General features: G+C 34.2%; 1 protein-coding gene across 1 annotated transcript; it reads left to right on the top strand.

Annotated features, from left to right (window-relative positions):
• The first annotated feature begins 8,950 nt into the window (after positions 1 to 8,950).
• Positions 8,951 to 25,833, top strand: LOC149067494 (tetraspanin-7-like). The gene is made up of 7 exons (XM_089252722.1): positions 8,951 to 9,165; positions 10,694 to 10,882; positions 12,244 to 12,414; positions 14,664 to 14,798; positions 14,917 to 15,000; positions 15,797 to 15,871; positions 23,387 to 25,833. The coding sequence occupies exons 1-6, from the start codon at positions 9,088 to 9,090 to the stop codon at positions 15,866 to 15,868; spliced, it is 729 nt and encodes a 242-aa protein (XP_089108848.1). The 5' UTR covers positions 8,951 to 9,087; the 3' UTR covers positions 15,869 to 15,871; positions 23,387 to 25,833.
• Positions 25,834 to 27,576: the final 1,743 nt, after the last annotated feature.

Here is a 27,576-nt window from a genome sequence, read left to right as displayed (position 1 = left end):
TTGATTTTAATTAAGGAGGAAATCGTTGATATATTGCCAAATAATAAAAATGTAGTCGATTCTGCCAAAGAGGAAATTGTGTCATTTTCCATGTTATTTGGGGAGGGGTGTATGTGGACCATTTGGTTCATTAATTTTTCTTTTGCTTACTTTGAGGGTTCAACAAGTAAAGTGTGTCCTTTGAAACTTCTGTCTGGATGTAAAAAATCATTTTGGACAGTAACTAACATTCATCATTCAAAACTATGGTGCACATTTCGTGTGTAGGTAAACAACAGTTTGCATTAAAAAGCAGTTAAACACGTAGGTCTATTCTAAGTTTGCAGCATTCAATCACCACCTGTATTTTTATGGCATGCAGTGGCATAAACAATATTTACAATTCTCAGCAGAGCTGGAAATGAAAATGCTTCATTCTTCAAAAATAAATACACTGGTATTGAACAGTAAAATGTAAACAAATTCCTTTATAAAAGGGATGGTCAGTGAGTAAAACAGTGGTTCATCTTGACTTATTTACATTGAACCTTATGATTTATACATTTTGCACTGTGCTTTTCAAAGGTCTTGAAAGAGCATCATTCGTAAAAAACTTTCCCCTTTATTCTTAATTTACATCAATGACCCAGAATCCCTCAACTGCGCCACTAGATTCTTCACAGATGGCTGTGTAATTTGCTGTATCATTTGCCAATCAAGAACTTGTCCAACATAACCTGACTTCCATCCCTGACTGGTGTTCCTTATGGCAAATGCCAATCAATATCTCAAAAACGGTTCACATGAGAGTTACCCGTAAATTACTTCCTCTTGAATACTCAATATTCAATCAACAATTTGACATCCCAAGGTTCTCAAATTAAATACTTCAGTGTCATAGTTCTTGATCAACGCTTGAATAAACCTGTTGACTATGTTTACCAGAAATTTGTCTCAACAAACTTTTCTTCCTCCGTCGCAACCTTAAACGTTCCACTTGGGATATAAACTACTCTTTACCAGACGCATCTCTCCCATTCTTTCTTATGCCGCTGAAATCTGTGACCCCCTACACCTCCACTAATATGGACAAACTCGAATCAATCCAAAATAAATCCACCCAATTTGCCCACGACTGCTGGTCATCTTTTGTTTTCGTGTCCGAACTTAAAAACAAAATTAATCTCCACTCGTCGCCTCATTTCTTGATTAGCCCTGTTATATAAGATTTTCCGCAGTCATTTCTGGTATACTTAAACTGGAATTTCTTAGGTTATGGTCCCTTCTTAAGGTAGGAAATGGAAGGGGAAGAGAGAATTAAAATTAATAGTTTTTAATTAATTGAAGATGAAATGACTGTGTGTGTGTGCATGTACCTCGTGAGCATTCACCTGTGTTAATTTGAATGAATTGGTTACATCCAGAAATGTGTCGTGTGTGTAGATGTATGGCCCTAATTTATGTATATTGTCACAAAGAAAGATGTTTCATGTCCTGCTGGTGAAGTCACCTTTTGTGTTTAGAAGTGGAAATGGCAAGTGCTCTCTCTGCAGAGAGTAAGCACACGTACAACATGATACTTACACAACATGAAAATTCAAGTACCTACCATCTTTACTTTATCATATGGAAGACAGTTGGTAGCACCAACAGAACATGAACGCTCACAACTCTGACAATATAAATACGTTAGGGTCAGGCATATGCTGAAAAACTTAAGCACACCCCCTTATGACTGTAAAACAGCAAAAAAAAATTCGTGAGTTCCATACTTCAAAGTAAGTTTAGAAAGGTAAAATAGCCAGCAAACACAGTCAACGTTTAAAACAAGCAGGTGGAGTTTGTTGGCTGTCTAAAGATGAATTTGGGTCTCACTTCTGGGATTTGAGCAACAGAATGAGGATATATCTCATTGAGCAAAACTTAATTTCCCTCTCTTGTTAAAGTGGACGATTGCTTGAAATATGCTAGACATTTCCGTTCATTTAAATATGCTGAATCCCATTCTTCATATAGTGCATGTTAGTTTTTGAAGGTGAAATCCTATAAACTTTCTAAACTCGTGTGGAAGCAATATTTCAAGACGTGACTCAAAACCTGAAAAAAAATTCTAATCAGAACAGATATATACAGGATGCATAAGTAACAGTGGGTCCTAGAGGTGCGTCCAATTATAAAAAAATCTAAATAAAACGGGTAGTACTCAGATATATATGTCATTCATGTTACAAGGAGTTGCATAATTATTAAAATAAAAACAACTTTTTATGCAGACACCCAGTGCTCTAGAACTCAATTAGAAAGTTATTGTTCCCTGTCTCTCCTAAGGCCAACAAAAATAATTCAACGTTTCTAAGTGCAATACTCGTTGAAATATTTGATTTCCAAAAATGGAGGAAAGTTGGGAAAAAACAGTATATATAGTACAAGTGCGTAAAATGGTTTACCCATGTATTTGACACTTGTTTTTTTTAATCAAACTTTCCTTTGCTAAGGTCGCTGTGGTGGTTGAGTGGTTATAGTGCCGGACTCGTGATGCGAGGATCCGGGTTCGAACCCCACAGTGGTGGTCGGCTGAAGTTGGTTTTCTGTGGTTCCCAACTTCAAGGCGCAAATGCGAGCCGATCTCCCCGTTAAAAAGTCTCGCCACAGAGAGCAACAGTCCTACAACGGTAAATCATTCAACCATAACACTTCACTCATAGTTAGTAAAACTGGGGGTAGATGACAGCACTACACATAACAAGCATTACACAGAAACAAAACTTTACGTCAGGTTACACTACACGTACACACACACATTCCCGCATGTACCGATTCGCGGGGGGGGGTGCATGTGTGGTGTAGCAGTAGTAGGTAGGGGCTCGGGGATCCATGATGTCTTAAGTCAGCCACCTCGTTGGGCAATTTGCCTGTTGTGGCGTTGTATTTGTATTTGTTTTTTGAATTTGAATATCTCATCGAATATTGCACTTGGAAATGTTAGTTTTTTTGGGGTTTTTTTTGCATTGGAAGAGAGAGGACAAGTTTGTAACTGGGTTCTTGAGTACAGGGTGACAAATATAAAGGTATTATTTTTTAAATAACTTTACAACCCCTTGTAACATGAATGACATATCTGAGTGCTACACATTATTCGGAAATGTTTTCTAATTGAAAGTATGCCTCTAGGATCAATGGTTCACCAGTAAAATACCATTCCCTGTTACCCTTCTATGCACCCTGTATATATCCATATATTCAAATAAAAGTTTTGAAAATCTCAGAGGTTATATTTTCTTCATTATGATAAAAGTATACAAAATAAATATATGCATTTCAAAATAATAGTGGAACATCTTCACTTTTTTCCCTTGAGGTGGTGGTTGCACATAAAGCTACAGTAAGAAGTGAAAATTTATTCTTCCAACCCCCCCCCCCCCGTCATTATTGCAAACGAGAAAAAAAATAAATTCACCATCTTTCCTGGTACAGGGAATGGGGCACCAGATCCGCTTGCCCTTCACTAGTTAGGGCTCTGGTTGCACAGCTCTGAAAATCTTGATGATTCAGAGGTTTCTACATGTTGCAGCCAATATTCAATTCTTGCTTAATTAGTTACTAATGAAACGTTTCTGTTTGAGTACAAATACTTGTCTTTTGCATAAACAGAATAAAAAAGAAAAACCATTCCACCTTTTTTACAATGGTTAGCTGTAGGAGGAAATGTAGGAGATGGTACTTTCTATCCCTTTTCAGCGATATGAACATAAACGAGAGATGAAAAACAAATATATTCAGTAAAAAAAATCTGAACAAGTAATTTTAAACAAGTCTGCAATTGCTAGTATCAAATTCTCAATGTAAAATTCCTAGTGTCAATTACCCAAATTTCATCTTGAGCAACACTCAGCTCTTCATAAAAGGCATTGCACATGAAATCCTGGGTCTCCATTGGTAAATTTCTATGGTGTAGGATTGTAATTATGGGTCCTGCTTGTGAATGACCATTGGCTAACTTCACAACAATGGGCTAGTACCAACACATCTCTCAAAGACGGATGACAAGTCATTCCTACCTCCAATTTTCACAAACATTTGAGATTCAATAGTGACAGAACACTCTCCAAGACTGCATAGCAATATTCCTCACATAGGGGCGTTCAGTAACACTTGTAACTGTTAGTACAGTATAGTGCAACCCTGTTGATACAATTCTCACTTGTCATTTTGGCTTAAGAGGCCAAATTAAGACCTGAGATACACGTGTCCATTTGTGTCCAACTCCAATGGTCTTAATAAAGATATTAATCCAAAAATTAATTTCATTTTTTAAAGTCATGAAAAGGCACCAGCCTCTTGACGACTAATAATGTATTATGGATTGTATATCTTGAACTAGAATAAAAATTGAATTGAAATTGGAAAAAAGGCATTTTTTGACATACAACACAAATAATTAAATCTCAATTACATGACATTTTCATTTCGACTCAAACCTCAAAATTATGTAAAATTATCATTTCTGCCAATCAAAATTTTTTTTAAGATAGCATTATTATGTCATTAAAATTAATCTTTTATGAATATTGTCGCCATAATAGCTATAATTTTTAGTATGATTGTCAACAGTCACAATATGGACTAGGTCAGCACCATTCGGTTAGGATGTCAACAGTCACTATACAGAACACTTAATTTTGGAAAAAAAGAAACGGCGCCCTTCTCTTGAATGTGAAATGAAAATTTCAACAATAATTCTGGATCTATGAGAAAGTTGAACTCGTAAAAGAATTAAGTATTCCCCACAAGGGCGTAGCGAGGGGGGAACTTGGGAGTCTGGTTCTCCCCCCCCCCCCCCAAAAAAAATGTGAGAAAAGCCCCGTTCACATGTGCAAATATTGCGGTAGCATTGGGAGTTCTAGCACCCGCTTGACGACTTTTTTTTCTTCGTGAGGAAAAAAATTTAGAGCAGTCATATATATTGGTGAAAATTCTTGAGCGGGTTCTAAACCCGCTTTTTCTATTTCCCGTGTGAACGGGGCTAAAATGACCGAAAAAAGGGGAAAAGATGGCCAAATCTATTGTTTTATCACTTTGGTCCCCCGAACGAAATTTCTGGCTACGCCTCTGCGTGTGCGTAAACTTGTACCTAACGCGTGTGCCTGAAACCCCCTCCCCTTCAACATTTGCCACTATCTCTATAGTAACCTATGGAAATATTAGGTTTCAAAGGGCAAGATATCTCGGAATTTTAAAAATAAGTCATCAAGTTGGGCCAGAGCGCCCTTAGGGATGTGTGACAGGTACAGTTGCACCAGGCCCCCACACTTACGGTAATAGAAGTGAAGAAAATATAACAATAAAAAAACCTTTTTTTCATACTATCCCCTAAACAAGGTGCCAGTTCCAACTGGTTTGATTCTGGAATCTTGATCAATTCTGTTATTCTTTCTTTTCATTAATTCTGATATTTTTACTCTCATTATCTCTGATATTTTTACTCTCATTATCTCTGATATTTTTACTCTCATTAATTCTGATATTTTTACTCTCATTAATTCTGGATTTTCATCAATTCTATGATTTTATTATACTAGATGCTTGATGGTCAGCTGGAGCAAGCGCACATTTTGGCGCCCCCGTGTAATAGTGCTGAAGGAGAGGTTAAAAAGGGTGAAATTTAGGCCACCCCCACTAGTTTGGCTCCCTGGGCACAAGACCCGTCTGCTCCCATCTAGTTGCGATCCGGCCTAAATGTGATTTAGAAGTGTACCTCAAGCCACTTGTCCTGGGCCGCATCTGCTGATGTTGAAGGCCACATTGGCATGCGGGCCATGGGTTGAGCATGTGTATATGGTTTAATGCATTTGTTGATTTGTTGATTAAAATAAATTTAATTTAAATATGCAATATTAATATAATATTTAAATGTTTCCCTTTTTCGCATTTTGACTTTATTTTTCGTTTTTTTCACCGCCCATCGTTTCAAAGATGTAAAAAAAGTGAAATTTCACCCCAGGGCCACCGTCATCAGACGCTGGGCCCGGTGCGAAAATAATATCGGGGCGCCTTAGCTCCATCTTCTGCGGGGAAGGGTAATCTGCATCCAAAGATTCATGCTGAAAAATATTTAATTACAATGACAATTTGGAATTTTAACGAGAGGAAAAAAATATCAGAATCGACAGAAATTTAGAATTAATGAGGGGGGAAAAAATCCTAGAATTGAAGAAAATTCAGTTTTAATGAGAAAAAAAAATCTTTAATCGAGACATCAAAATCGAGAATTACTGAGGGAGAAAAATCGTAGAATCCATGGAAATTCAGAATTATTGAAAGGGAAAAATCCCATTATAATGACATCAAAATTCAGAATTAATGAGGAAAAAAGTCCCAGAATGGATGAAAATTCAGAACTTAATTAATTAAAAGTTTAATTGAAGCATTATGCTTAAATGAGACAAAATATTCCAGAATATAGATGAAAATTCAGAATTCTGAGAGGGAAAAAAACCAGAGAGAGATCAAAATCCAGAATTAATAAGAGAAAAAATCCCAAAATTGATGTAATTTCAGAATTAATGAAAGCAGGGCCGGAACTAGAGTGGGGCAAGGGGGAAAAAATTTAGGACATGTCAATTTTAGGTGGGAGAAACAAAAAGAACATAATAAAATTATCGAATTTGAAAGTTGTAGGGTCGGAAAAAATCCTATTACGGTCCTGAATGAGAGAGGAAAATCCCATTAAGAGAGAGAGATCAAAATTCAGAATAATGAGAGAGAAAAATCCTCCAGTATTGATTGAAATTCAGAATTAATGGGAGAAAAAACCATCGAGGAGAAATGTAAGTAAATATCTCTATTTCTCCTCTAAAAAAAACAACCCACAATCAGCAGAAATTCAGAATCAATGAGAGAAAAAATCTACAATCAACGGAAACTGAGAATTAATTAGAGAAAAATTCCCGGCCTGAATTGATGAAACCTCAGAATTGATGAGAGGAAAAATCCCAGAATATTGATGAAAATTCTGAATTAATGAAAGAGAGAAATAATCCTATATATTATCAGGGCCGGATCTTTTGAATCCCGCGAACTACGCGGCCGCAGGCGCCAACTGAAAGGAATCAATTTTTAGGGCACCAACTGAAAGGGGGCGATTTTTTTAGGGCGCCAGCTAAAGGGGAGGGGCGATTTTATACCTCCAAATCATTGCTTACACTTGAAAAACGTCCAGAACCGGCCCTACCGGTATTGATTGAAATTCAGAATTAAAATCCCACAATCGACGTAAGAGAATTAATGATAATTTAATTTCCCTCTCATTAAGAGAAAAAAATACCGAGTTGATGAAAATTCAGAATTAATCAGGAAAATGATTCCAAAATTGATGGAAATCCACAGAATTAATCAAAGGGAAATATCCCAGAATTAATGAAAATTTTCATTTATTTCATTTTAACTTTTAAAAGTTCTGGGATTTTTCCTCTCATTGATCAGAATTGAAAATATGATTGATATGTATATATTTTTTCTCTTCTATTACGATAATTGCGGAGGGGGTGACCGCACCTGTCGCACACACACACCTCTAAAAGGGTGACTCTGATTTACTCACAGGGGCCGTTCAAGTATTACGTAAGCAAATTTTTAGCCATTTTTGACCCCACCATGGCGGAGATGTAGTCAAAGATGGAGTCCACTGATCTAATGTATATGCGTATATATGAATTGACATCATCATCATCGTGCCCCCATAGCAATAATGATCGTGCCCTCCCAAGACTTCCAAATCTATCCCCACCTATGCACCCCCCCCCCCTCAGCAAAATTTCGCGTCATCATTGTCCCTTACCTCCTAACGAATATTGGTGTGATCAGAAACCGGCATAGGGGGCTCGTGCGCCTCCTCCCCCCCCCCCCAGACGAAAAAAAATTTTTTTTAATACAAAAAAAAAATTAAAATTTCGAAAGAAAATACCTTTATATGTTATTATAATCGATTTTACTATTTGAAAGGTAAGAACTAAAAATTTCTCTTTAAAAAATTCATTGCGACCCACCCTTTAAGCCATATATGGTAAACCCTTGACCAGCAGACCAAATGTGGCCCTGAAGGTTATCTGATGGGGCTTGTCTCCCCCCCCCCCCCTTCAAACCTAATTGTGTAAAAATGAACTAAGCGGCACATTTACAAATCGCTTAAATGACCCGTGGCTCAATTCCAGAGCATTTAAGTGGCCCGTGGCACATTTTCAGATCACTGAAGTTGGCCTCAAAGATCACTTTTACGTTCAAAGATCACCTAAGTAACCCCCGCGACAAGAACACTTAACGATCCATGGCACATATCCCTTGAGTGACATGTGGCTCAGTTTTAGAGCACTTAAGCGGCCCGGAAACATTTCCAGAGCACTAGAAGGATCCGTGAAACCAGGGGCGGCGGAAGTGTTTCGAACCTGTGGGTGCTCGTCTTGAGTTGCATGTAGGAAATTTCGATTTATAAATCAATTCTGTGGGTGCTCGGACCTGTTTTACAAACTTCCGTGGGTGCTCGAGCGCCCACAGCACCCCCGGCTCCGACGCCACTGCGTGAAACATAAAAAGATCATTAAAGTGGCTCTGTAGGGGACTTATCAATAGGTAGAATGTTAGTTCAGGTGCCCAAATAACTATCGAAAGGTTTTTTTACGTTTTTGGCGCACCGAATAAGATGCCATTAAGAATATTTAATGTTTTCATAAAGAGTAGTTGATGACGTAAGCATCATCCAAAACCCCCCTCCCCCTTTGTCATCAAAAGTCAGCAAATCGGACCCCCTCCCCCCCATCGATGCTGACGTAATACTTGAATGACCCCACATCAAAAAATTTCATACCAGATTTTTTAATTTACATACGCAGAATCTTGCGTCATCGCGCGGCTTCGTGATTGGTCAGATCTGCGTCATTCTGTCTTTTTTAATTTCCCAGTGTTCCTTTCGCTTCCATGTTTTCAGCTCAGTTGCTGTTGACTGTTGCTTTCTTTCATTCAGCTGCGGACAACGAAGGGCAGTGGCGTAATCAATTAGTTCAAGTTTGGTTTTTTAAAAATAATTTTTGCGAATTTTAAGATTTATCTGTAGCAATGGGTCGACGAATGCAAACAGTTGCCGCTGTGACTTGCATGAAGATGCTTTTAATGGTCTTCAATGTTGTTTTTTGGGTAATGTTTTTTCCTCTTAACATTTCGTTCAAAATAAAACCTGTTGTTATATACAGCAGCAGCAGCTGTTTCAACTGTGAAATGTCATACCTCCGAATAATAATATGACTATATTTTTCAAGAAAAAAAAACAAATAAATTTATAGTCGGAAATTTTCTACTGATAATTGCAATTGTTATAAATTTAAATTTATTTTGTACTTCAAGTACTTCCTGTTTTGACCTTAACTAGAGCAGTTCCTCTTTCCTTCTCTGATCGTTTTGATAGCCTTGGTCACTACATATACATTTTTCTTTTTTCCTTTTTAAATATTTTATTAAATGGGAAATATCCGTTATGCGAGAAATTTTCTTTCTTTTTTTTGAAATAATGATTCCTTGGACTTTTTTTAGTAATATTCCTGAAATTTGAGAAACGCTGGGGATTATATTAGCATATTCTCTCATCTGACATCAATCTAGCTGTTTCCGATTGGGTGATATGCACAACCAATGCCATTCTGAACAATCAAAACAATTTGGACAGTGCATGGGCTGGGGGGGAGGGGGTCTCAGAAAAATAAGTAGTTAAAAGTTTTTGAAAACTTGCTATGTAGGGCCTTATTTGGCCGGGGCCCATGATGTTCTTAAGATGGCAATGAATTGTGAGGCTAACTGTAATAAGTCTATTGGAGACCTTCAGTTCCAACAAAATGTGACAGTTGGGAGTTTACAGTTGTTTGGAGGAAAAAAGTGGTTTTACTATATAAACAACCATTTCTAATATTAAAATTTTTTCTAACTGTTCATTATCAGTGGTAGTGTGTCCCATAGCAGGGTTTAAGCTACGGTCGCATTTTTTGCAAAATGCGAGAGAAAACTATAGAGTGCGAAAAAAGTAGCAACAACTTTTGCAAAAATGCATCCAGGAGCTACACAACGAGTAGACACGTCCAACCATCAATCATTACATTAGCATTCAGGGGCATAGCCAGAAATTTCGTTCTGGGGAGGGGACCAAAGTGATAGAACAATAGATTTGGCTATTTTTTCACATTTCGCGGGTGGAGGGGGGGGGGAGAGAACCAGACCACCTCCCTACACCCTTGTTAGCATTGCAGCATTTTGCTAAAGCTTTTCCACCCATTTGCGCTTTTTTACGAAAGGAATTTTTTATCCAGCTTAAACCCTGTCCCATAGGGTGATCGATTGAGTGGGGGTTTCTATCCAAGGAAGATATGCACGGAAACCATCTTTTGTGTTTATCTTTTTGTGTGAAAACAAAATTGACAGACTTTATTAAGTGCATAAACATATGAATTGTCCCATCTATGCTCTGGGGGGTGTACTTTTTCTTGTCTTATGACACGTGTCCACTGTGACTTCGCAAGTGTGCTTGCTTGATTTTTTTTTTTTTTTCAAAGCAAATTTAATCATTTACCTAATTTATGGGAATCAACCCTGTGCAAAAGGTATTGAATTGTATGATACATAAACACAAAAATTTAACCAAATCTACAGACTTGTGAAATGATTTTTGTATATGTAGGTGACTGGAGTGATTCTTTTAGCATTTGGGTTATGGATGAAAATTTCTCTTCATCAATTCCTTGAGCTGTCGGCCGATTATAACAGTGCTGTACCATACATATTCATTGGAACGGGTTCTGTGATAGTTCTCGTTGGGTTCTTCGCTTGCTGCTGCACCGCTAAAGGACAGCCTGTGTTATTGTACATGGTGAGTATGCATTATATATTCATGGTATGTGTTATATTGTATGAAGTACATGGTTATAGTGTATTGTTGCTTATTGGTTCTTTTGTGAAATTTTGAAATTGTTCTCGTTCATAACAAATCTTAATCAAATAGATTGACTACTACTGATTGAAAATTTAATTAAAAATTTTTTCATCCCCCTTTACTTTTTTTTTATCTGGAATTTTTTTGTTTATATCTTATAAAAAAGAGAAGACTAGTGGTTTGTTCACAGATATTTGGTTGGCATCAAAAAAGACATTGAAGTCAAAACTTAAATTTTGTGTGATATATACTCAGCCAATGTCCAGCTGACAATTTTATTTATGCATGATACGCAGTTTGAGTAAGTTATTTTATCGAATTTCGATGCATCATCATATCACCATTTTACAGTAAAGCTGTAATATACTTATCTTTTCATATTGAAATTTGAAGCAAGGTTTTTCATTGAAATTGGATTTTAACTAAGTGGTCTTCTCACCTGTGGATAAAATTTGTTTCACTCAACTTAAAGGCCCTATTGATAACCTCACTAATTGGGGCATTTACAGAATTTCTTGCAAATGCAGTCTTTTGCATATTGGTTAAATCAAACGTTCCCTGAAATTTTGTCTTTTCGAACCCAATGTTGTATAAAAAAAAAATCAGATCAAGCATTCTTTTATAGCCCATCATTGCTGGACCAAAAATCACCTCTTTGACTTTAATTCTCGTAAATTCATACAAAAAAATTTTCTTCCCCTTAGACTTTGATTTCTTTGGAGTACTTTATATTTATAAAAATTCTTTAATGATTTTTCCAGTACTGAATATTCTTTTTTGGGTCCAATTTTTAAATTTTCCTCTTCTGCTCACTCCATCGATACTCTGCCTAATTATTGTAATTGTACCATCATCATCACTATCAAGTCTTTCCTCTGCCATCACCATCATTGCGCATTGCCCTCATTTCAATCGCATGTTTTGTTCAAGTAGACTTGTAACAGACTTTCTACCACTGAAAAAAACTTAAATGTGTTAGTCTCGGAACAGCTGTTTGATATTTTGAAATCTGTTATTTTGCGCTTCAAAGTTGGACTGTCACTTTTCGTCAGACTGTCACTTATTTTTTGCGTGTTTTTTGTACGAAGTTTACAAAACCACCTAGCAGTGTGTTAAAGTATTTTTCTTAATCTAATTTCAAAATCTCGTGTTGAAACCTTGTCGTAGAAATATGTCTCCATTTTTAATTACTCTTGACCAGTTTTTATTTTGATTTCTTTTAAATGTAGCAATGGTGATTTGTAGGTTTTAGTAACATCTTCATGATTGAAATTGTTTTCGAATTCTCTTATATATAGTTGGCAATCTTTTTGGGAGTGATCTTCATTTTGGAGATGGTTGCTGGTATTGCTGGTTATATTTATAGGCACAAGTTAGAAGAAGGTAATAAAGCAGGTCTCTACAATGCTATCGAGAAATATGGAACTAATTCTCTATATGACAAAGATATGGATTTACTGCAGTCTACCGTAAGTATCTTTTATAAGATTTCACACAGTTTTCTGATGTTTAAAACTGTTGGAGGTTGGATATATTTTTATTACATGGTTATTTATATATTTTCATTTGTGTAGCTTGGGGTGGCCAACCTTTTTAAAAGTCATGCCATTTAAAATTGCAACATGCAGATCATATGTTCTGCTTTACAGGACAGGAACATTTCCTCTTCCTCCATATATAATTTGGCTGTCCTCTTGTTTTCGTAAAACTGTTCATTTTGTATATTTTGTTTGTAAATTTTTTTTCTGTTGAAATCATAAATTCCATTATTGCAATGAAAATATAGGTGTGTAGGTAAAAGCTGATGTTACAAGGACATACCCAAAAGTAACCGTAATCACCTTGCAGTAAGTGGAGCATTCGTAGTAAGGGGGTTCGGGGGTTCTTCTAGTAGGTAAACGTGAAGCCATTCTTCCTGGGCCAATATGTCAATCGGATTTGCTTGGGAAGGTTGTGTTTGGTATCCATGATTTCCCCCTCCCCCATGAAGTTGTTTAGCTTGTTCCTTGTTTTTGGTCATGGCAGGCTTGCATGAACAGTGCAGGGCTGTGAAGTTTTGTATCCTGCTGGGAAAGAGGGGGGGGGGGGAGAACAGCAGAAACTGTTGGGATGTTTGAAACAGTTTATGGTGATGTTGCTATGAATAGAACTCAAGTGTATAGATGGTTCCCAATTTAGAGAATTTGAAACACTGACTGTGTGTGTGTGACGAGATTAAGCTAGATCAAGCTAGCTGCTTAGAAGATTGTACGACAGTGTAGGCAGGGAAAAAAAAAAAGATTTGCGAGAGGCTGGTGACTGGTTTTTGCATTGTGGCAATGCTGCTCTGTTTCAAACTTCCTTCACTGTGTTGAAATTGTTAATAAGAAACAGTACGATTCCAGTGTCTTATCTGGCCTGTTCATGATTTAGCTTCTTGTGACTTTTCTTTATTCCTACGGATGAAGAGGGATCTGAAATAAAAACGATGGAGGTGCTCTCTGGTACCACAGCAAACAAATTTAATAAATGTTTTGAACAATGGAAGAAAAGACTTGACAAGTGTATTTCTAATGGAGAGTACTTTCAAGGGAATTGGAAAAATGTTTGTAAAAAAAATCCCCAGCTGTGAAAACTATGATAGGAAGCTAACGCATGAGCATTTTTCCAGGTAGAGTTGGTACCATGACAATTAACACATAACAAATGGAAGACTTTGCCATCTTAATAGACAAGTCCACCCGGGGACGACAAGAGGGCATCAGAGTTGGCCTCTCGCAAAAATGAGATCTGGTTGAAATTTCTGAAAATTTGCCTGGTAGGGCCTTAGAAAAAGACTTGGTCTGGGGGCACCTATGATGATGTTAGGACTGCCCTTGCAGGGAGACAGGTCTCAGTCTAACCTCGTCTGACTGGAATATAAAACTGGTTTTTCAGCTGCAGAAAGTTTGAGTATGGAATCCTTTGAATTTCTTGTTTGAAAATAATAGCAATCTTTTTTCCTTGCTTCCCTAATTCAAGTTGGTAAAAAAATATAAAATAGAAGAAAAAAAAGGGAAGTATATGTGTGTAAATATGAAATAATATTGTCCTTGACAGGGTTACAATATCACGCCAGTATTGCACATAGAAGAAAGGATTAAAGCACTTTTACCATAGCAGCTGAAAATCATCCGTACAAGTTTTAATGAAGCCTTGAAACATGGTCAAGTTGTCTGTGTGATGGGGGGGGGGGGGCAGAGAAACCCGATGTTCAATGAATGTCTGAGATATCCAGGCAGATCAACGAAGTCAAGAGCAAATTTTCATGCAACATGAAACACTGCGTAAAGTCTTGGATCAAGGTTCTTTTTTAACCCTTCAAGCGACATTGACTAGATACCTCGCCTAATTGAAAGCCTCTTATTTTAGCATTGACAAGCCCAGAGATTTTGCAAAATTGATTTTTCGATGAAACATCTCTTTATAATTCTTAGTTTGCACCCCCTCCTTGAAAATTGGAAGAAAGCCTTTTCCTTTAAAAAATATATGGTATTTTGGAGAGGGTTTACAGATATCTGCTGTGCCACTTGAAAAGTTAAGGACCAATATCAATTATTATGGATACCTGAGTGGGACTTGGGAAGAGGGTATCAGTTTACAGATTATTTATTAATCTTTTTTTCGACTTGATTTTTAGAAAGACCAGTTTTTGTCACTATAATTTAAATCTTGAAACAAAAATTTCTTCCCATTATAGTTGAAATGTTGTGGTGCTGAAACATACAAAGATTGGTTCAAAGTGTGGCAGAATTCATCAGTCCCACAGAGTTGCTGTCGCCACAAAGAATGTAATTTCTCGCCTGTTGTTAATGTAACGGAGATTTATGAAATGGTAGGATCTTTGAGCAACCAGATTCCATAAAGAATGTATTTAGTTTTAAGAGAAATAATCTTAAGCAGTACAATCGAGTTCTGGAATGTGTTTTTATGAAATTTTTGATTGGTTTTAGGGTTGCCACGAAAATCTGGTCAATTTCATAAATCATAACCTTGGAGCTATTGGAGGTGGTGCAGTTGGCTTAGCATGTATTCAGGTATGAGAATTTGAAATGCATTAAAAAAATTGTGTATATATGTGTTGTGTGTGCTTCGTTTAATTTTTCAAAGAATATAGGCCTATTTGCTGTATTCTGCATATGATTCTTCTGTGTGTGTGTGTATATATATAAAAGTTTAAAGAAACATGTTATAATTTCTTAGTGCAAAAAATTGATTGCACTTACTGTCTGCTGCTTTTATTTTCTTTGAAAGGTTGAAATAAGAATAATTATTTTTTGAAATTTTGAGAGAGCGCTCCCTTCTTGAAAATTAAGTCGTTACAGTCGAACCTTGTTTATGTGAAACTCAAGATTCCGTCGAAATATTCATTTTAACCAAATTTCATGTTAGCTGATAATCATGACAGAAAAATAATTTTTGGCATTTTATTTACGTTAGTTAGAAATTTAATAGTGTAAATTTATATAAATAAAATACAAATATAAGAAATTGATTAGGCTCGCTGCTCAAATGATTTACTTTAATGTTGTATTGATAGTGCATTATTATTTTTGTACTGCATAGATATACAGATAATGGGGAAAAATAATTTGATAAACAAAACTAAGATTTCAGTGCAATACTTTACTAATTGTAAATACTTGACTATATATTTTCACTGGTAGATGTAGTATTTTTTTTTAAATTTCACCCCTTCCCCCAGAATGTTTGACCATGAGCTGCCACTGAATTTTAATTTGTAAATTTTTTTAGTATATTGAGTTCAGCGAAATATGGTATTTGTATATTTTTCAGTAATTGTATATTGATTTTTTTTTTTTGGATTCCTAGCTACTTGGCATACTTCTGTCATGCTGTTTGGCCAAAAATGTCAACAAAGCTAAATATGAACCAATGGGATAAAAGGCATGTTATACCTTTTGTTATATTATATCCTAAGCACGAGATGAAACTTGGCTAGGTCACGTCATTACGAATCGCTCGTCCATGACACAGCTTATCAGATGAAAGAATTATCTGATGCGACACAGCCAAGTTTCATCTTGTGCTTTGAGGCCTATACTTTCATGAAATGTATGAGAAATGTGAAACTTTATACCCACCTAATAATGTAGTCTTAATTTAAAAATAAGTTTTTACAATTTCCTGGTTTATTTCACTTTCATGACAAATAATAGCTATGATATAAAATGAAAATCCTATAACAATAACAAAATGACCAACTTTCCTGCTAATTATATGAAGTATAATTGTCCAAGGATGTCGCTCTCTGCTATCCATGTAAAGAAAGGTTTTCAACTGCTAGCTGTGTTGTGAAGATGAATTTAGAAAAGAAAGAAAATTCAACTGCTTTTTCGAGGAATCGAACCCATGTTGTTTCACTTTCCAGGTGAGCTTTCTAGACCACCAGACTGCAAAGGTAACAAGCTCATTGCCTTTGTACCCTAGTATTTACTCGCAGTGTTTTGAACATTGCATTTTGTAAGGTATACAGTACAGGCAAACGTCAAGGATATCTATGCATTTTCCTTAAGGGAAATCAATTTATACTATATTCAAATGAATAGGAGCACTGATAAATTTTCTTTAACCCTTTAAGCGGCATTGACGAAATATCTTCAAAAGCCTCTTATTTTAGCATTGACGAGCCCAGATATTTTTTATGGCGATTTCTCAATAGAACAATTTTTCCTATCTCTTACTTTGTACCTGCATAAAATCTGCGGAAATTCTACTTTATATTAAAAAAAAAAAGAAGAGATATAACATGTTAAAGGTTGGTGATTTCTGCTATGTTGCGGAAAGGGTTGAAGAGATTGTAAACGTCTCATTGAGGTAAATCCACTAGTACCTTATTGTCAATAAATCTTCAAATTTGAATACCTGATCAGTTGTAGTGTGCAGCAATTTTTGTCCAGAAACCATATGGAAAATATTGGGTCAAAAAAATAAATCCTAACAAGTAAGATCAAAGATGTAGTGCCAGTGAATACTTGTTTAAATTTATAGGGCCATGGACACTTGTCCCAGTAGTGCATGATGAAATTAAGCCTTGAGCCCTTATTAGTAAAATTATATCCTAGAATTAATTATTTTTCGGATTTATTTTGATTTTTTTTTTTTTTTTGTGTAAAGATCTTATTTTTAAATTTTTTGATACAATTTGACAGTATGAAAATTGTGGCGTTTATATGCAGAGAAACCTTCTATTTAATGTTAAATGGATGAAAGGTTGAATCTCATTTTTATTAACTTAAAGTATGAGAAACGTCATACTTAAGATCTATCTATACTGTGAGTAGTAATGAAATGAAAAACAATGAAGCCTGCGTGAAATGGTATATCAAGTGACAGAAATAATTTTCCATGTTAGACAGGTTTTATAGAGATGCATATCAAAGCTCTAATCATCAACAGGACTGTTTTGGTTCTGTTCAAGACAGGTTTCTATTTCATAGAGGGTCTGTCTGGCTGAGTGATTATATCTACAATGGTTTTTATATGTATAAACCACACACACCCATTTGTATTGTCAGTTTTTGGTGTTTTTTATATCAAAAGTGGGCATTGAATGTTCAATTTCAGTGCCTTTTTTATCAAGACCGGTGCCTTTTTTATCAGGGAGGCTGATATGAGTGCATATTACTGGGGTCCAATATAAATGTGATAAATTTATTTTACACTATAAACTTACTATAGAGGTGAAAATAGCCTGCAAAAAATTCAGTTGTGAAGACTCTAGACCAGGGATTAATACCCTTAACTTCCTTTTTTTTTTTTCTCGCTCCTTATTCAAAAATCTGAATTTTTACATGAAGTTTAAGTTAAGCACCACACACACAGGGGTGTAATTTTCTGATGCTGTTAAATTTAATTTTCTGCACTTGAAACTGCCCATAGAGATTCGAGCACCACGTATAAATCAACACCGTGGAATGAAACGTATATCTCGTAAAAAAAAAAATAAAAAATGGGAAATTGTTCTTTAAGAGTAATATATATCTTGTCGAAAAAGAAATATTGGGGGAATAATATATGTAATGGACAGATAACTTTATAATGCCTAGTAAACTGCTAGCGAACTATATAATGCTGAATTATAGGCTTATAAGATGTATAAAAATATCAAGTTTGAACCCATTCACCCTACAATATTTTTGTGCCCTCCCAATAATTTCAATAACTTTGACTTTGCATATTGTATTTGATATCACTTATATATATGAAATTATACTAATGTGTGGCCCCTCAAGCAAAGACAAGCATAAGAATAAAATAAAAGATTTTGAGTGAAAAACGTGTTTCTATCTAGTCACACAAAAAATTCAAGGTTACACCCTCATCTCAAATCACTGCACATATTTGACAAGCAAAAGAATGGTGTTTGCATTTATTTCACAGAACTTCTGATATAATACCACCAATTAAGGTGGCAACGGTCACTGTTGTTTACAAACACGCCCGTGTAATGCTGTTGAAAAAAAATTTTGTTTTCTGTTCGATTCTTCGATTTCTAAATACGGTGAGTGACGCAGAATATGTTTAACTATGCCAATAATTGAAAATTAACATCGTTTATGCAATTAGCTGCGTTAATTAAGATGCAAATGAAATAAATAAAATTGGATTTAACCCTAAAGTTAAATGACAAACGATTAAGTCGCCATCTATATTTAAAAAAAATAAACACTTGAAAAAAAATTATTGCAAGATGAACTGCAACGTTTGCTCTGCCACGATATATGATATTAATGAGGTGCTGAAATGCAAGTGCTGTTCAAAATTATTCCATCCAACCTGTATAGGGAAAACTGAAGCTGCTTTCCGCAAAATGAACAAAGAGTCGAAAAAAAATTATGTATGCAAAAATTGTGTTGAGCCCAGTGAGGGGTCTGAGGGTACTCATCAAAATGTTAAACATGTCTTGGATCAATTCAAGCAAGAGATGAAAGCAATGATCCAAAATAACCTGGCTTCAATTCAGGATACCATGAAGGAATACAAAAAAGATATAGGTGACATTACTAAAAGCTTAGAGTTTCATATGGAACTATTAAAAGAGGTTGACAACAAGGTGCAAAATTTATCTAATGAAATAACCCATTTGCGTGATGAAAACTTGCAATTAAAGAACGAAAATATTCAACTGCATAGAGACATATTTGAACTAAAAGAATCACTTTCAGATATAGAATATAGGAGTAAAGCAAATAACATCGAAATAAATGGTATTCCTGAGGAGAAAAATGAAAACATAATTGAAATGTTGAACAACATAAAGGATGTGCTCAACATCACCCAAGATACCGAAATTGAGAAAACACATAGGGTACCATCATTCACAAAGGGGAAACCTAATCCAATTATTGTCAGATTCAAGGAGGAATCATCAAAGACGACTTGGATTGATGCTGTTAAAAAGCACCCATCCTTAGATACTGATATCATCAATAAGAATTTTACTCCTCAGAGAATTTACATCAACGAACATTTGACTCGACACATCAAGCAACTGTTTTATGCTGTAAGGAGATTCAAGTATGAACAAAACTACCAGTTTGCCTGGACTAAAAATGGGAAGGTGTTTTTAATACAGACGGAGACATCCACGGTATTAAGGATAAGAAACACCAAAGAATTGGAAAAAATACTTGTAAACAATGTTTGACTTGGAAACTGAAAACTATATAGAATTGAACAACGATAGAGTGCCTGTCTTGAATTCGCCTAATTCTATAAAAGAGTTTCTAAATACCGATGAAACAGCTTGTAATACGACACTGAAATATATTGTCTGTAATGTGAGGAGTATGAGGAAAAACTTTGATAATTTTATGGTATTTTTAAAATATACTAATGAAGATTTTGATGTGATATGTCTAACTGAAATCTGGATTAAGGAATGTGAAGTGAATATGTACACAATCCCAGGTTATTATAGTTTTTATAATTGTCGTGAATATAATAAATCAGGAGGGGTTTACATATACATTAGAGAAGGTATAAAAGTCAATTCAATCTCTAGTCAATTTCAGACAGCAGAAATTTTAACATTAAAAATTTGTGATTTCAATATTATATTTTCACTATTTTATAGATCTCATAATTATACCATTGAACAATTTAATAATGAACTTAGAATATATTTGAACAAATTTAAAAACTCGGATATGGTAATTATGGGTGACATGAATGTGAACCTATTCAATGATAATGACATAAATATTAATGACTATTTGAATTTATTCTGTTTAAATGGTTTTTCTTCATTTGAAAAATGTGTTACAAGAATCGGATTTACTGATTCAACTGATGTTGACCATGTGTTTTACCGTTCGCTAAAAAATAATTTTCAGTGTAAAATGGGCGCATATGATGCGGGAATCACTGATCATCATCTACTAATTGGTTACATAAGAAAATGTTCACCATATAATAGCGATAACAATTCAAATTATATAGAAAAAACTTGGATAAATTATGAATTATTTGAACGATTTATTAGGGGTGTTGATTTCACGCGGGTGTTTGATGAAATCGATACAAATCAGGCTTATATACGTTTTATTGACATCCTTAGATTGAATTCAAGCTTATTTATAAAAAAAAAATATGTTAAAGATAGAAATGGGGCAAAGCTTAATGAATGGATTATGGATGACCTAATTAAAATGATAAATATTAAGGAAAAACTATACATGAAGCATCGTAAAAATCCATTCAGACATGATTATGAAATCAAATATAAACAATATAATACTAATTTAAAGAAAGCAATCAAAAAACAGAAAGATAATTATTTTAGGGAAAAGTTTATCAATTTGGGATCAAATAAAAGAAGTCAGTGGAAATTTATAAACCATTTTGTAAACAACAAAAAAATTAGGAAATTACCCAATTGTGATGATCAAAATAAACTAGCTAACGATTTTAATGATAACTTTATAAATCGAGTAAGGGACACTGAAGTAAACAATCAAACAAATGACTTTGTAAACAACGAAAGTTCTCAACTCAATTCAATTGTTCTTCACGAAATTGACTTGCCACAAACTGAAAGCTTGGTTAACTCAATTAATATTAATAAGCCGGCAGGAAGTGATGGTCTGACACCAAGAATGATTAAAATTATCTATCGTCACCACCCATCACTAATAACCCATCTGATTAATAAATCTCTAGATACTGGAATATTTTATAATGAACTAAAAAAGTCGATTGTTACGCCTATATACAAGAAAGGTAATAAAGATGACATGAACAATTACAGACCAATTTCGATTTTACCTATTATGTCAAAATTATTAGAGAAATGGGTAAAACGACAACTTAATAGTTATTTACACGCCATTGCCTACTACTCACATCATCAATTTGGTTTCAGGGAAAAAAGGAATACTGAAATGGCTATGATTAGATTAATGGATTATATACAAAATAAAATTAATAATAACAAAAAAGTAGCAGCTGTATTTATAGATATCAGTAAAGCGTTTGATACAGTAAACTGGGATATCTTATTGGAAAAACTAAAAAATATTGGAGTAAGAGGGCTCCCGCTCGATTGGTTCAGATCTTTTATAACAAATAGGAAACAGACAGTTAAAGTAGGCAATGCGATAAGTCAGGTAAAGGCAATAGATACAGGCGTACCTCAGGGATCGGTTCTTGGCCCAACACTTTTTTCTATTTACATTAATGAAATTCATAATATCAATATTTCCGGTCAACTTGTTTCATTCGCAGATGATACAGTTCTAGTTTCCTCCGCTGAAACAACTGAAGAACTGATAAAAAATTTGGAAAAAGACATCCATGCAATAAATAAAAGAATTCGAAACCTTCGACTTAGGCTAAATGCTAGCAAAACTAAATGGGTTCTTTTTAATTTAACTAACTTAAGCACACAGACAGATTTAATGAAATTTCATGAATGTAACGACTTTCTTTCAAATACTATATGTAACTGTTCATACATTGAAAGAGTACAGCATTATAAATATCTTGGAATCATTATTTCATCTAACCTAAAATGGAAAGATCATACTGATCAAGTTGTTAATAAATTACGAGCAATCACAGCAATGACGTATAAATTAAAGGCTATCATCTCACACCAAAGTTTGAAAGAAGTATTTTTTGCATGGGTGTTCCCACATATTTTATATGGACTACAAGTTTGGGGGGGAACATATAAAAATTCAATCCATACTATTGATAATCTTTATGACTGTTTGCGACGTGACATTATACAAACTAACAGTTCTGCACGAAATAAAGTATCATTGATCCAATTTAATATACGGCAACTTTATCTGTATAAAGTTTTAGTATACATCTATAAGAATCCTGATTGGTATCCCAGAGTGAATATACAAAGAAGAACTATGAGATCACAATATTTATATCAAATACCATTACCTAAAAAAACAATTTTCAAAAAATCAATATGTTTTCTTGCTCCAAGAATATGTAGAGAATTTGATGATATTATTAGACAACAGCAATCATTTTATATGTTTAAAAAGACTATAAAGGATCGTATACTGGAAATAGCAGATATGGAGCGGTTCGTTTCGTTCGATAGTTAATGAAATTGCAAATGATATAAGGAGTAAAATTTGTTTATATTTTTGTTGTGTAAGAAAATATATCTCTATTTCGACATATCAGACTATAGTTCAACATTTTAAGGTAATATAGTTGGTGTGACTTGAATGCAGCAATTGTAGTAAAATATATCTATGTATGTTGCCAGAAATTCTTTATGTAATGTATCAATACGACCCATGGAAGGTTTCTTATATCCCTTTGGGTCGAAAAGTGTTTGTTTAATTTTTTTTTGTTTTTGTCTGTTTTGTCCATTGTGCTGTTTGTTCAATACAGTTGAATCCTGTTTTAACGAACTCCAGGAGACCCGAGAAATTGCTTCGTTAGAGCAAAATTTCGTTATAAAGGAATTCCAGGTATTTGCATAGTTCCTATATAAACTTATCTGGGGGATTAGAAAAGTGTTCGTTAAAACGAGATTTTCACTATAACGGTATTCGTTAAAACGGGATTCTACTGTATGTCATAAACATTGGATGGGTTAACCTTTCAATCAGCGAAGCATTGCATAACTGAAATTACTCTCATTCGTTGTAAGAATCGAACGAAATGAAAGATAGTGTTTTATTGGTCAAAAACAGGTTTGAGCATTTCCAGGTTATTGAGATCACATTTCATTATGATTACAATAGGAATTTTACGATTTTATTTGAAGAATAAAATCAAAGAAGAAAAAAGCTTGAAATTTTTCTCCCATTACATAAAAATATATATGATAGTCATGGAATGGTCTATTGAATTGAGGATTTAATATACTTGTATACCCAACCTATATTTTTTTTGCCTAATTTTATGTTTTTTTATTTTCAGGCTATTCTCGCTGTTCCCGTTCATTATGTTTTGGAAAAACTCTGCCTATACACAACTATCTTGATGTTTATTAAAAAATTCTATTTGCAGATATACACATACACCAATCTGTATTCCTCATCCTAAGCCATTTTTTAAAAGGATTTTTTTATTCTAGATGCAGTTTCTGAGCTTGTGTCGGAAGGGAAATAATGAAATTATGTAAAAGAAGGGGGTCTCGTTTTTTGCATTTAAACAAACTCTTATATGGAGTTTCATATCAAAAGTAAATTTTTAAGATTGAATTCAAATTTATATATTAATCAAGGGTTTTTCCTATTTAATCTAGTCAGTGTTGTGCATTGAATTTAGAAATTTAAATTGTATTTCTTTCTTATTTATTGATGGATAATAGTGTATTTACATCGTAAAAAAATATATAGATCTGCAATTTTGGTGTCTCCTGTATTATCCAAAGAATCTTTGTGTATGAAAGTCTGGTGCTCTTGATAAGGAAAAATAACCTTGTTAATATCTATTTCTAATCCTTTTTTTTGCCATTTGGTTTTTGAAAATTTTTTAAATTGTATTTTGAACAATTCTTATTTTGAAACTAAATTTAAAATTTTTTTAATTTTTAGTTATTGTATAGATCAATCTTAGATTTATGTCTATATATAACTATATTTCTCAATATCGATGGCAGCTGAGTTTTGCTGCTACTAATGAACTGCAAGATTTTTATACTTAATATAATTTACTGGTCACACACATATATACATGATTGATAGGTGTCTAAAAAGTAATGGGAATGAATTTTTTATCCTAATTTGGACGATCACACGATGTCTATTGCAAAATTGTCACAATCTTATCACTTTTATGTTTTTTTAAAAATCTCTTAAAGCATATGTGAACAGTTTACGCATGCATTTATGTATATTTTGAATGTGTAATAAATCTTTACTCCAGAAAATTGTGTGTCAAATGACCTTCCACTGCTTTTTTTTAAAATCTGCTAGTTGCTATGAAATATATTCATATGCTTTTTCACAAACTAGTTATTTAACCATTCGATCCAATGATTATATTGCAGGTACAAAAACCCAGTTCACTCTTGTCCTTAGAGATCTCGGGGCCCCTAAGTTACTGTTAATTACCTGTTTGTAAAGCAATTTAAAATTTTGAACGTAAAATTTCTCTTGCAGTTTCAGTTGAGTACTGGGAGAGTCTTTTGACCCTTTCAGACCCTGATGCCACAAATTTATGGGTTGCTTTATGTCCCTGTGTGTGTAGAATTTTTTTCTTTTGAGTTAAGCCTGACTTGAAAGATTGAGCAAGTTTTGAGTTGGGAATATGAACTTTGAGGGGTTTTCATCTGAGAGGGGTTTTCATTCTTCAGAAGAAAGACTCATTTAAAAAATGAACTTTCAGAGGAGGGAATTAAGATAGGAAGAGATGGTTTCCAGAATGTGTGTGTGTGTGTGTGTGTGTGTGTGTGTATATATATATATGTTTTGGAAAACATATGTTTCATTATGTTTTGGAAAAACTCTGCCTATACACAACTATCTTGATGTTTATTAAAAAATTCTATTTGCAGATATACACATACACCAATCTGTATTCCTCATCCTAAGCCATTTTTTAAAAGGATTTTTTTATTCTAGATGCAGTTTCTGAGCTTGTGTCGGAAGGGAAATAATGAAATTATGTAAAAGAAGGGGGTCTCGTTTTTTGCATTTAAACAAACTCTTATATGGAGTTTCATATCAAAAGTAAATTTTTAAGATTGAATTCAAATTTATATATTAATCAAGGGTTTTTCCTATTTAATCTAGTCAGTGTTGTGCATTGAATTTAGAAATTTAAATTGTATTTCTTTCTTATTTATTGATGGATAATAGTGTATTTACATCGTAAAAAAATATATAGATCTGCAATTTTGGTGTCTCCTGTATTATCCAAAGAATCTTTGTGTATGAAAGTCTGGTGCTCTTGATAAGGAAAAATAACCTTGTTAATATCTATTTCTAATCCTTTTTTTTGCCATTTGGTTTTTGAAAATTTTTTAAATTGTATTTTGAACAATTCTTATTTTGAAACTAAATTTAAAATTTTTTTAATTTTTAGTTATTGTATAGATCAATCTTAGATTTATGTCTATATATAACTATATTTCTCAATATCGATGGCAGCTGAGTTTTGCTGCTACTAATGAACTGCAAGATTTTTATACTTAATATAATTTACTGGTCACACACATATATACATGATTGATAGGTGTCTAAAAAGTAATGGGAATGAATTTTTTATCCTAATTTGGACGATCACACGATGTCTATTGCAAAATTGTCACAATCTTATCACTTTTATGTTTTTTTAAAAATCTCTTAAAGCATATGTGAACAGTTTACGCATGCATTTATGTATATTTTGAATGTGTAATAAATCTTTACTCCAGAAAATTGTGTGTCAAATGACCTTCCACTGCTTTTTTTTAAAATCTGCTAGTTGCTATGAAATATATTCATATGCTTTTTCACAAACTAGTTATTTAACCATTCGATCCAATGATTATATTGCAGGTACAAAAACCCAGTTCACTCTTGTCCTTAGAGATCTCGGGGCCCCTAAGTTACTGTTAATTACCTGTTTGTAAAGCAATTTAAAATTTTGAACGTAAAATTTCTCTTGCAGTTTCAGTTGAGTACTGGGAGAGTCTTTTGACCCTTTCAGACCCTGATGCCACAAATTTATGGGTTGCTTTATGTCCCTGTGTGTGTAGAATTTTTTTCTTTTGAGTTAAGCCTGACTTGAAAGATTGAGCAAGTTTTGAGTTGGGAATATGAACTTTGAGGGGTTTTCATCTGAGAGGGGTTTTCATTCTTCAGAAGAAAGACTCATTTAAAAAATGAACTTTCAGAGGAGGGAATTAAGATAGGAAGAGATGGTTTCCAGAATGTGTATGTGTGTGTGTGTGTGTGTGTGTGTGTGTGTGTATATATATATATATATATATATAATTATTAATAATAATAATAAAAAAAGTGTCTTTAGGTATTTTCCAATTATGCTGGCAGGACCTTAAAAAAAACATCCCACTATGTAAGGGCAGGGCTGTAGTCTTGGGACTATTTTTTGTTTTTTCACACTAAAAATTGATGGGAGGGGTGCTGTCCAAAGTCAATTAGACAAAGGCATTCCTCCCTATTAAAGCTGAAGGGATTTTTTTTATTGACAGAGTGATTATGCACTTCAATTTTCGAAATGCTGCTTTTGGGTCCTGGTTTTATTCGCAAGTACAGTACTCATGCAAATAACGTTCTATTTCTAAAAGCAGAGGTGCCACTGAAGGAGTAACACAAATGGGGACGCACTGGGCTCTGCATTCCTGAAATGAAAAAAATTAAAAAGTTTGATTTGTGAATGTCAATTATACAGTATATGGTGGTTGCTCTTCAATTGTGACAATTTCCATTTAAATATATGCTGTCCACTCTTATCGTTGTCCAATGACTATTTCCTGAACCGTTAGTTTTAGTGACAACTTCCAATTAAGAGTATCAAATGATGCCCATAAATGCCATTCAAGTAAAAAGAATAAAAATAAAATTGAAAAATCTGAATTTTTTTTGTACGTTCCCCAGAGACCTTTTAACTTCCAGTTAGAAAGTTGTTGCCCTGTTTCTCCCGAGACCAAAAAATTCCCATGTTTCTAAATGAGAGAAAAGTTGGGAAGAACACAGCGTGAACTATATATAACACGGGCAATACTTTCTTCCCTTTTTTTCTTATTTTTGAATTCTAATATCTCGGTAAAGTCGCTTAGAAACATGGAATTTCTTGTTAGCCTAAGGAGAGAGGGCAACAACTTTCTCATTGGAAGTTAGAAGTTTCGAGGACCGTACAAAAATTTAATTTTTTAATATTTTTTTGGTTCTTTTCACTTGAACGGTATTTAAGATGGGGGACATCCTTTGAAACATTTTTACTAATTGGAAAATGTCTCTAAAACCAACGATTCAGGAAATAGCCATTGAACAACGAGTGTCACGGACCCCGTGTAGGCATGATTCCCACAAGGGCAGGGCTGACAGGCCCGGGACAATTCTCGTCATTTTTTGCTTTTTCATGCTCTAAATTAATTGTAGAAGGGCCCGTGATTGAGATCCCAGAATAAGGGCCCGGATGCAGGGGGCCCATGCCTG

The sequence above is a fragment of the Pholcus phalangioides genome, unplaced genomic scaffold (assembly GCF_987345545.1).
Source record: "Pholcus phalangioides strain wild (caught in Gottingen) unplaced genomic scaffold, Ppha-v1.0 ptg000030l_1, whole genome shotgun sequence".
Taxonomy (NCBI): domain Eukaryota; kingdom Metazoa; phylum Arthropoda; class Arachnida; order Araneae; family Pholcidae; genus Pholcus; species Pholcus phalangioides.
This window is presented reverse-complemented; position numbering and strand designations above follow the sequence as displayed.

What these genes read in the sequence shown, in the direction of transcription:
- LOC149067494 (XM_089252722.1), top strand. Translation starts at nt 9,088, where the DNA reads ATGGGTCGACGAATGCAAACAGTTGCCGCTGTGACTTGCATGAAGATG. An exon ending in TGGATTTACTGCAGTCTACC is followed by an intron (nt 12,415 to 14,663) that starts GTAAGTATCTTT and finishes TTCCCATTATAG; the next exon opens with TTGAAATGTTGTGGTGCTGA. An exon ending in TAACGGAGATTTATGAAATG is followed by an intron (nt 14,799 to 14,916) that starts GTAGGATCTTTG and finishes GATTGGTTTTAG; the next exon opens with GGTTGCCACGAAAATCTGGT.